Genomic DNA, 12,215 nt, shown 5'->3' on the forward strand with positions numbered 1-12,215 from the left:
TATATGACAATGAAAGTAATCCAATGGATGAAGAACAAGGTGCCAAAGATCTTACAGAAAGCAAATTAAAGGAAAAACAATTGTTAAGGACAGAACTGGGTCCAGGTAGAGAGGCTTCAACAGAAACCAACCCTGCTGACACCTTATTTTGGGACTTCAGACATCCAGAATTGTGAGAAAATAAATTTTTGTTGTTTAAGACATCTAGTCTGGGCTATTTTGTTATGGAAGCACTAGAAAGCTAACACAGCAACTTGGGAGGAAAAGTGACAAAAAAAGTATATGTTAATAAATCTACATCAAGGGTCCTAGAAGCAGAGAGAAGTCTACATCTGGCTAAACCAAGTATAACTCCCCAAAGGTGATAAATTTCCAAAGAACTCTATGCAATCCTGGGGGATTTGCTTATAATACCCCAGTGAAATTCTGGAAATCATGCTTCATGCCCAATTTATACCTGTCATTATTGAAATGGTAGGGAAAAGAGCTTGATGTTGGATGTCTAGATCTGGATGTTTTATTCCTATCAGTGGCTTTGCCATTCTGAATAACCCAAGCCAGCTGGCTGGCCTTTCGTTTAAATGACAATTTCTCCTACAGAATTTCATATTTCTACACCTCTTTGTAGGTATTTATAGAAAATCCTGGGCAAGCTGTTCCAGGCTCATGATCAATGCAACCTTTCTGCTCCTATCACTGGGCTTTTGACTGTCCAGAGAGTAGTAGAAATGTAGGTTTTGGCTACTGGTTTCTATTTGCAGCTGTGCAAATGTTGTCATTTAAAACTCCTTCATCGGCAAATAGCAATGAAGTAAGGGAAGGAAGGGGAAACTATATCTGTTAAGAGCTCACCTTGAGCCAGGTATTTTGCCAGGGGCTTTAGATCCCTAATTTCATTCAATTCTCAAAACCATTTGGGGAGATAGAAATTATTGTTATTGTTTTCAGGAGGATACATTGAAATAACCAATACTAAGTTCATGCTTGAAAGTGGTGACAAAAATATTAGAACCCAGGTCCATTAGGTACTGAAGCCTCCTTTCTCTCCCCCATTGACTGCTTCTCCAAACTGCCAACAGTATTTATTCACTGGATAAATATTCAGTCCTACACATACAACACCATGTGCTACAGAATGGATATTCTGAACCAGTTATCACATAGGTGGTTACAACTTTGAAATGCAAACTAGTGAGGATTTTAGTATATTACAACTTCTTCATAGAAAAGTAGTGTTTGTAGGCAAAATGTTAATCAGGTCTACCTTGACTCCTTTTAAGTCCTGTGTTGGTTTCTTCATTATTGTCTCATTAATAATGGCATGCTTGGAGGGCTAGGTTTATAACTCAGTGATAGAGTGCTTGCCTAGCACATGTGAGGCATTGGGTTCAATCCTCAGCACCACATAAAAATAAATAAATAGCCAGGCGTGGTGGCGCACGTCTGTAATCCTAGCGGTTTGGGAGGCTAAGATGGGAGCATGAGTTCAAAACCAGCCTCAGCAACCTCAAGGTGCTAAGCAACTCAGTTGCGACCCTGTCTCTAAATAAAATACAAAATTGGGCTGGGGATGTGGCTCAGTGCTTGAGTACCCCCAAGTTCAATCCCTAGTACCAATAAATAAATAAATAAATAAATAAAAGTATTGTGTACATCTACAACTAAAAATATTTTTAAAAAAGGAAGGAAAAAGAATGATATGCTTAGGTTCTTATCCATGCAGAAGACAGCGAGGAGCCTACCCTATCCCGAAGTCAGTTGCAAAGAAATCGTCCTGACGCCTCATTAAATGAGCCTTAGAGCTTATTAGTCTGTCAGTGGACATTTCTTAACTCATTGAAAATGAATCAAAGCAGCCAAATTAATGAGGTCTTCACAGGGAGAGAGCTTCACAATGTCCAAAAAGTGAAGCTAAAACAACCCAGGATTCGGGGAAAGGTAAAAGGAGTAACTTTTTATTTCCAATCTCCCAAATTTCCTCTCTAATCCCCCAAATTTCTAATTGCTTTAGAATTACTAAAGATAGGATCTATTTGCAGAATAAAGTTAGGCCCTAAGAAACTGTAAGCTCAAATTCTTCCTTGTGTATTTTCAATTTTTTATTTTATAAAGGAGATGACACGGTATAACCAAAGTTTTTAATTAACACAGTAGGCTGACAATGGTCAATCTTATCCATATATAGGTTAAGACCCACATTCTTTCCTACCTGGGAACAACCTAACTATCTTATTCTATCCAAAGTTCAGATACATACTTATGGTTGTTAATGAACTCTGATTGGAAATAAGAAAATCATGCCTATCGAAAATTAGAGTTATAAAAGCAAAGCTTCAAATATTGAACATCTCATAAGATATTGGGGAGTGATTGTCATATAATTTGTTATTCCAACCCAATAGCTACCTTATTACTGTTCATCCAAGCAGAGTTTCTATGTTAGCAATATGCTGTAGAAAATCAACATTCCAAAGATGTGGCACATGTCTTATAAGACATTACTTCCCCACACCCACGGCAGACATATCCAATTAATTGATCAAGGCCTATGTTAGTGAGGTTAAATATGGCTTTAGAATTCTCAAACAACACTTGAGGTAGTCATCATCAACTGAGAGCTGGTGTGAGGTGTCATCTACTTTCCTTCCCAGCTCTACACAAAACTTTAATTTTATTTAAAAAAAAAAACCCCACAGATTCCCTATGTTCTACTGATATGTAATAGAGAACAGAATCTATAACATGAGAAACAGTATTTCAATACCTCCGATTTTAGATTTGACATATAAGGAGAATTACAAGATCAAGCAAGTAATTTTTAAAAGCAAATAATTATATCTATTTGAAGTCACCAATAATATAATTGAATATTCATTAGCAAGTATCTGATATTTAGAAGCTTATACTATTTATGTACAAATATTGTATGTACATATAATTTAATTGACATAATATTGGGAAATGGCATTTTAGTAGGTATCCTCTAACATGGTTCCCAGTGAACCACATCATCTGGAATCCAGTCTTATGTAGTTGCCTACTACACTGTACCAGGATGGGTCTTTGTGACCAACAACAAATGAGAAGGTATATCACTCACTTCTGAGATTGGTTATGAAAGGCACTGTAGCTTTTTTTTTGTCAGGTATCTCTCATCCCTTGCTTTGAGGGAAGGCAGCTGCCATGTTGGGAGTGACCCCACAGCATTATATGAGAAGCTGAGGCCTCTGCCAACAGCCTCATAAGTGAGCTTGGAATAAGTATTCTAGCCAGCCTAGGAAGCCGTTCTTCAATTCCTGGGGGGCCCAGCTAACAAACAGCTTGACAAATTCACGAAAGACTCAGGAAGACAGAATGCAAGAGCATCAGAATAATGCAGGGAAGTCAATTCTGTATTGTTGATGTTTTAAAACTGGGTGGAAAAAATTTATTATGTAGAACTAGGGAATTAATATAAGTATGATTATTGATCACAGTAAATTCAATCTTTTGATAGAAAGTTAAAAGAGTACAATGGAAGCAAGTATCAGCTATGTCTAATTTGCAATTATAAGTTAGTTTTACCAATAAACATGATAACTCTCAAAATATTTTTTATTACATAACATACTTTAATATAGAATCATATGAAAATATTATCGTAAATTTGTATTAGTATACAACTTTAAGGGGAAGATAAGAAGTTGAGCGAAAAAATGATCAAGTAATGAGATAATTTTATTACAGCACCCTAAAGATAATGAATACTTTGTCATTAAGAATGCTGTAACTTTCTAAGGAGAAAATAGAAAAAATGTTCCTAGAATATACTGATAAATTTTATGCAAGTATGTCTACAGATTTACATATATTTATGGCAAGTGAGCATGCCTGTGTTCATGCATGCCAGCACACACACAAACACACACAGACACATACATTTGTTAGTTCTATGACACACTGGCTCTGTCAATGCCAATGCTGTATAAGTCTGTCCAAACCAGGTAAAATGCTCTTCTCTGGCATCAGAACTCAAGTAGATGACAAAGTATTAATAGATGTGTGGATGGACACGTAAATGGTAAATGGCTAGGAATACTCTGTGAGGACCATATGCACCTGGACATTCTGAAGACAGCATTGACAGTTATTCTCTTGCTGGAGGCTTATCTTTCATCAGACTTAATGATTCGATCTCTGGAAAGATAGTGACAGATGCCAGTTTCTGGGAAGGGATCATCTGTATGCCAACCATCATCTCTTTGGGTGTTCTGGGAGGGTGATTTCAGTCATTATTCTTTTTAACCAGAAGTGAGTGAGGCAATAACGTGAGTTAATTGTTATTTCTTTAGCCTCCAGACTATCATCCACCTACAAATAAACCCCTCCCCTCTCAATAGCTAACATAGGCTGTGTGGCCTCAAAATTTTGGTTGGGGGTAGTGGAAGGATAAAAATTAAAACAAAACAAAACCTAAATAGTTCTAAGAAGGACCTCGGTAGATGTTCACTTGTGTAGACTTTATTTACTGGGCAGTATCACCTAACTCATAGTGGCTCAGAGCCATGAAGAAACTGCCACCAAATGTCAAACTTTACATATATCAGCTCATTCATTCTGGACAGGAACCCTAGGAAGTGCTAATATACTTTATATTTTATAAATGTGGAAATTAAACCCTAGAGATGTTAAATAAACATGCCCAAGGTCATTCAGCTATTTTGTGGAAACACCAGCATTTGCATCCAAGTTCTTGGAGTCCAAGGCCCATGCTCCTCATTTTCTTAAACCAATGGCTATCCTGTAATCAAATCCACCCCCATCAGAACTTGCATACTTGACTCACCACAATTCCTGCAGACCCATGCTCAAAGACTATTTATAAGCAATTCAAATTAGATTACTCTCTTCTCCAAATAAGAAATTCCTGGAGAAGAGGGTGACTGTGTAGAGGGAAAAAATATGGGGGTGAAGGGAGTGATAGGCACATGGAGAGCAGTGAGAGATGACAGATTTGTCTCTACTCTAGCACATACAGCTCAATGTCCCCTGCAGAATTCACTGTCTATATAAGGATGAATGTTCATAATGATCGTGTTCAGTGGGCTCTGTACAAGAAGGCAGGGAAGTATGTGGCACATATCAAAGTAAGACTTTGTTCAAGAACAGTTTAGATAAGTCTTGGTGCTTGAATGAGGTTAAATTCTAATGACAAAAACAAAACACAACTCAAAACAAGCACCCTACTCCTCCATGAGGAGGGGAAAGATGCACCGCGATATTAGATTTTCTTATTTTCCCTCTTTGACCTTTCTAATCTCCAGAAGATCACTACTTATTTTTAAAATCAAAATTCTATTTTGCTATTTTAAATTGGATATAGAGCTGTACCTACATTGAGATCTGTTTAAAATGTCTTTCTTTTCACATGTTAACAGACAACCTTAAAATAAGGAGGGGGAGGTGGTGCAGCCTGAGTATGTGTGTAGGGGGTGGCTTTGGACCCACACAACCCTGGTTCTGTACCTTGGCTCTGCAATTTTATTGTGCATGACCTTGACAAATTTAGCCTGTTTAACAGTTTCTTCAGCTGTAATGGTGAGATAATGATACCCACCATCGCCCTTTGGAAAACAAATTTATTTTATGTTTTTTATGCTTTCCTCATACATCAAGATTAAGATTAAGGTTAAGGAAGAGACCTGATGGGCTTCCAGAATGCATCCTTTGGGGTATTTTTCTGAGTGGAGCAAAGGGGACTGGGTAAATGTGGCTTCTTTTCCTATTTGTTCCACAAGAATTGAGTTAGATCTCAGGGCAGCTGAAGAGTTTGCTGACCCTTCTTTTTTTGTCTCTTCTCCTTGGGTGCTAGTCTTCCCCTGGTACTAGTAATTCAGCCCAAGGCTGTAAGGACCAGTAGCTATGTCAACTGGGTACCAGTGGGGAGCCAAACTGACTCTCTGGCTATCCATCTCTTGCTTCCCCCTTTTCTTTGTTATGGGCAATCGTGTTCTTAGTATCTGTCTCTCATACAGCGCTAGTTAGACTCTCATATTTGGTTTTGGGTTAGGATGTACTGACAGGCAGCTAAGCTTAGGCACAGGAGTTCCATATGGGGTCTGGACTCATTTATTAACACGTTTCAAGAGACTCTGAAAGCAGAACTCCAGTTAATAATGCTTGCTTGCTTTCCTTCCTTTGATCATACATTCATTTGGGGATCTTCTAGAGCACAACATGGCAAGATATAGTTCACCACCCTCATCATACCATCAATAAGTCAAGTGACATCTGTTTAGATATCGTTAAAAGGATTAAATGACACAACACATGGAAAGCAACATCTATGTCTGGCAATTGAACATCAGCTAGTGCTCAATGAAAATTTGACTGTGTTGTTTTATTTTCCTGATGTCCCTACAGGATACTAAACATGACTAATCCAGCACATCAGAGGGCAAGTTTCTTTACAGAAGAGGTCTGATCTGGAAGTGAATAGTGTGGTGCTAAATGTAATATGCACATGGAATTCCTGGGTTCTCTGCTCCAAAATCCTTCTCCTTCATACTTTTCCTTTATTTATCACTACAGACTATAAGGAAAGCACACCATGAAAACACTTTGCCAGGTTTATCCTTAGTTTTTCCTCAAATTTTTTTCAAATATGAAGGTTTTGAATTCTCAGTCTTTATAATAGTGATCTGATTTCTCAGTTTTTTTTCCACCAAAAATTCTCCATATTGCAAAATGATGATGACTACTTACTGTGCATCTGTTGTGCTCACAGTTGTATGCTAGGTACTTCAACAACTCTATAAAGTTGATAGTTTCCCCTTACTTTATTGATTGGAAAACTGAGGCTAAGAGAAATGTGACATCACAGGGCTTCAAAGTATTTGCACATTTGAAGGGATAGCAAGGACATGTCTTCCTTTTCCTTTAAAAATGTATACCATGAATAATTTACCAAAAGAATAAACAGGGAGTTTCTTGGGCTCTCAGGAGTCTATTGAGATTCCCTTTTGTGCTCTCATAACACCAATTCTGACATGAAAGGATTTACTCAGAACACAAAGGAAGTATATCATACCGCTCTGCCCAGAGTAAAACTAACCAGTTCAGCAGCTAGACAATGTAATTTTGTCCAGGTTTTTAAGGCCTCTAGCAGACAGTCTAGTACAGTACAAAAGATCTTGGATCAGAAGACTTTGACTCTAGTTCTGGCTTGGTTGTGTCATAGCTGTGGATTTTTTTGGCAGCAATTTAAGGGTTATTTTCTTCATCTTTAAAATAAGGAAAATGATAAGATATGCACAACTCAAAGAGTTGTTCTGAATCCAGTGGAATTGGGTTTGTTCATATACTGTCCTATTTATCTCTTAAGTTACATATTGTCTGTCCTCATTATTATGTAAATTCCAAGGCATCTGCGAACCAGTCTGTACATTTTACCTATGTGTCTCCAAGGCATGGAACAGCCTGGTAAACAGCAAATTCTCAAAAAAATATTTGCAGAATGAATGGTCTGGGTACATTGTAAAGCACTGAAAAATGTTGATTGTTATGGGTATTTTTGTGAAGAAGTTTTAAGACATATAAAATGGATTTTTTTCATTAGATATTAACTTTTCATAAATATTAACACTACTACCCAGCAAGTAAATTTAGGTAGCCACCATTTAAGTTCAAATAATGTTTCTGTTCCAACATTTTGATGTCTCCCTTGAAATTATTACTAGGGATTTTCCCCCCAAGTGACATCTGATATTAGCATTTAAATCACATGAAATGAAAATGGTGAGGCTTCATTTCTTGTTTCTAATTTTTGTAACCTCCAAGAGGATTTCTTGGTTTTGCTGATTATTCTGCAACTTCCAGGTTCTCTCCAGATGTGAGGAAAATTGCTTACTTGGTTGAGAGGCTTGTACTTACTTGATGAAGTACTTGATTCCATCTGCTGTGTAAGCTTCCTCCCACCCATAAGGTAAGGCTAGAGTGAAAGGAAACCAAAAATACATTTAATAAGATGATGAAGATAACTTTATTTCCTGGACACAAACCTCCCCCATCTTGACAATTATTTGAGTACATTTCTTGTACAAAATAATTTCCTAAAAAGGGGGAATTAAGACAATTCAGATCAGATTTTATACTCAGCATCTTTAGTACACAATAAATAAGTCTTGAACAGTTAACAATCTGCTTTAGTTGCAATAACTGGATTATGACTTGTCATTTACATGTAGTGAGCATTTTTGTCAGCAAGATTCAAGCAAAAATTTGTGTTGCAGTAGATGGTTTGTGCCTGGGGGGCAGAGAGATGGACAAGATGGCTGAAGCTTGTCTACTCTGGCTCAAAGTTTCTTTAATTGGCTCTCTTTACATTATTTCACTCAGCTCCACAGGGAATCATACATGAATGCCAGATCAGCAGGGGGTTGAAAGTAGCTTTTGGGCAAGACAAAATTCCATATTAAGTTTGGAACTTTAGCAAAGTGATTTACAATGAATTGTGGCATTTTACTTAGTTAATTAAAAATTTTGTGCACTAAACATAAATGGCCAAACAATTTGCTAAACTTAGCTTCTATTTCTGTAATGGGAGCGAGAATAATTAGCTAAAATGAGATGTAGAATGAACTAAGCAAGCAATATGTGGCCCTATTCTAAAAGTGAGTATATTTTTGCCCTCATCATACCAAGAGGACAGTCCCATGTTGAGGCAGGCATTTTCTCTTTTGTTTCAATTTGGGGTGGTAACCTTGTAGAATACAATGGCTAACACCCTTCACTCCATCCTGAATATTACTAAGGATTTTAACTAATTTACTGGATCAGCAATTTGACAACGGTTTACCACTCCTTTTATGAGTATAGTATACATTAACATACTAAAGAAAAGACTCCATTGCTCAGGTAGCCTATGTTTTCAGAAAGTAATTGAGTTTGAACAACAAATTCTTGACTTCCTTTCTTCCAAGTAACAGTAAGAGGCAGAGTGAAAGTGAGCAATTTAACTATCCGAATGAAACAAAACTCTACTACATCACCTTCTCAAATACTCATCACTTTCAAATACTCTTTGAGAAGGGCACTAAGGATATTGTACTTGTAAGTAAGAAAAACAAACAAAAATGCCTTATTTATAATTTATTTCCAGTCTTTTAATACAAGTTACATAAAATAAGACCATGGGCAAAAATTCTATAACTTCTTACTTCAAGTATTAACACAGGCTACTTTGGAGTTTCCATTCCCTCTTCTTGTATAAATATTCCTATTCTGAGTAGAAAATAAGCACTTCTGAGAGCTCAGCATTAGGAAATGACTGGCTACTTAAAAGCCCCTGAGGTGATCCTCCATTTGCATGTCCTCTAGCATGTGCTCAGGCAGGACAGACTGCTGCTCCTGTACCAGTTCAATCAGATTTATTTTCTGTCTTAACACTTTCTGCATCTTTTTTTTTTTTTTTTAATAGCTCATTCCTCATGGACAAGCTCCTTGCCTAAGGGGAAGAATCTGATGATAGTACATAGAATTTTCCTTTCATGACAGTAATGGTCAGAAATACAGGACTTCTGATTATAAAGGTTAAGTAGGAAGATATTCTAATGTGTCTAAGGTTTTTGTCTGCCAAATGACTTGTTTGATCAGCACAAGTTCTAATTCCTTTTTTTGGGGGGGTGGGTATCGGGGATTGCACTCAGGGGCACTCGATGACTGAGCCACATCCCCAGTCCTATTTTGTATTTTATTTACAGACAGGGTCTCATAAGCAACTCACTTATGCTGGGGCTGACTTTGAACTTGCAATCCTCCTGCATCAACCTTTGGAGCCACTGGGATTACAGGCGTGCACCACCATGCCTAGCTGTTCTAATTTCTTAAGTCACAGATTTTTTTTTTTTTTAATGAAAAGGCAAAAAAAAAAAAATCGACTTTAAGATAGTATCTTTTATTCATAAGATCCTATGAAAATTGAGATTGATACTAGAATACCATATCTCCTGTGCTGTCGAAGAGAGTTCCTCCCTTGATCATTTCCTTCCTATTATTAAATAAGAATTCTAATTTCAGAACAGACTTGTAAATGTACTAATACACAAGTATTTAAGTCAAAAGTCAAAATGGTTATTCAATGACTGCTGCCATAAAGATATCAGTATGTAGAGCTTATTTTCTCTGCTCTGAGAAAACAAATTGTTTCCTTTAAGAAAATTGGTTTCTTAGTTTTCATACAGTTAACATAATCTATAAAAAACAGACTTGGAGACTAAACTGATAGTAATTAATCTCTCAGTGATATTACAGTAAAAAAATCACTGTTCAATTGTAAACTGGAAAATACAAACAGCCTACTTTATATAAAAGAACACTTCTGATTTTCACAAGCTTATATGATTATGATGAACTCCATTTTCCATTAAGAAAGGCTTTCATTTCTTCACAATAAGTGATTTGGATGCAATTATAACACTGTATAAATGTTTTGCAATAATCATTATTGTCTCAAATATGGAAGTATTTCTATACTCACACAATCTTTATATACTTGCACATATAAAATGCTTCTATTTTTCCCATTTCATGTTTACTTTAAAACTATTATGACAACTAAAAACCACCTGAAATTTTTTTCTGATTAGAAGTGTTTGTTTGTGGACCCTCACATAACATTCTTCCCATCAGAGATCATCTGTTTTCAATGAAAAACTTCATGGTGATGACTCCAAAATCTGCATGAATATTTTGCCAGAGTACAAGTTTTGAATACACTGAATTTAGAATACTGGCTGTCACCTAAAATTCAACCTATCCAAAGTCAAACTCATCATGTTTCCATACAAAGTGATTTCTTTTCCAATTTCCCAGTCTATTTATGTACCAAAGATTCTCTGTGTTATATTTGGCCCATATATTCATTCATTAAATATTTATTATTTATTAAGTGTTAGACATTTTTGCCTTGGTACTTGGTATACAAATGATGAACAAATAGACATGGCTCTTGATCTTACAGAGTTTTCAAAATAATCATAAATAAAGACATCATTAAAAATACATGTAAGGGCTGGGGATGTAGCTCAGTGGTAGAGCTCTTGCCCAGCGTGTGTGAGGCCCTTTGATCCCCAGTGTCACACACACACAAAAAAAAAAAAAAAAAAGAAAGAAAGAAAGAAAGAAAGAAAGAAAGAAAGAAAGAAAATTTACATGAAGTTAAAGTGTAGAACACTATTATAAAAAAGCTACTCATAACACAAAGGCTAAACTCCCTGGTACACGATAAAGAACTCCAACAAATCAATCAGAAAAAGATCAACGAACAACAGCAGCCAAAACATACAGAACACTCAGGACACAAATGACTTAAACTTGTGAAAATATGCTTAACTTCATTCTTAGTAAACTATTATGAGATGCCATGCTCATCTATCAAATTAGCAAAGATTAAAAAGTGGGTTAATAAGACATGGTGTTGAGGGCATAAAGAGACATTCTCATAGTGATGAAGTGTAAAATTATAAAATACATTCATGAGGCAAAACTTGTCAATATCTATCTAAAATTTTAAATGTTAATAATCCTAAGAACTGACATTTATTGAATGAATATGTGTTACACACTGTTCTAAGGACTGTATATGAATTCACTTAACTCACAAAGAATTTGTAAGAGGTCCTATTATTATTTCTATTTTAGAAATGAGGGAACTAATACACAGAAAGGTAAAATAACTTGCCCGAGGGCACACAGTTGGCAGAGTCCAGACTTTTTAAACCACTGGGATGAACTGTTTCCACGTAAAACTTAAAATACAGCAATTCTTTTTCTAGAAAAGTATCCTATAGATATGCTTTGTGTATAAGACTGCTAATTATGAAAAGATTGGAAATAATCTAAATAACCACCAACAGAGACTGATTGCATATGCTATATCTAGAATATGGGATATTGGTTATTATTACTTTCTGGAAAAGAATCAGTAAGTAATTTAAGTAGACCAATTTGGATGGGGGTGTAGTGCAAGAAAGAATCTGAGGGTCTGATGCTGACCAGGGTAGACATGGGGAGGAACACTCTCCAGAGAATGAACAGTCTGTGAGGCTCTGGCATGGAAAACAGGTTGGCACATTTGAGGAATTGGGGGACAGTGATAAAATGTTTAGTTGGAAAGACAGGCAGATAGGCTTATGTAGGGCTATGCAGGCCATGTTACAACAGGGAGTTTTAAAACA

At 36.3% G+C, this 12,215-nt stretch overlaps 1 protein-coding gene across 2 annotated transcripts in view; it reads right to left on the reverse strand.

Annotated features, from left to right (window-relative positions):
* Stxbp4 (syntaxin binding protein 4) overlaps positions 1-12,215 on the reverse strand; it is a 155,154-nt gene that overhangs the window by 14,389 nt on the left and 128,550 nt on the right. For both annotated transcript variants that reach the window (XM_026407791.2, XM_026407790.2), the window contains exon 17: positions 7,912-7,969. In XM_026407791.2, coding sequence (XP_026263576.2) covers positions 7,912-7,969 — 58 coding nt within the window. The remainder of the gene's footprint in view (positions 1-7,911; positions 7,970-12,215) is intronic.

The sequence above is a fragment of the Urocitellus parryii genome, chromosome 7 (genome assembly GCF_045843805.1).
Source record: "Urocitellus parryii isolate mUroPar1 chromosome 7, mUroPar1.hap1, whole genome shotgun sequence".
Taxonomy (NCBI): Eukaryota; Metazoa; Chordata; class Mammalia; order Rodentia; family Sciuridae; genus Urocitellus; species Urocitellus parryii.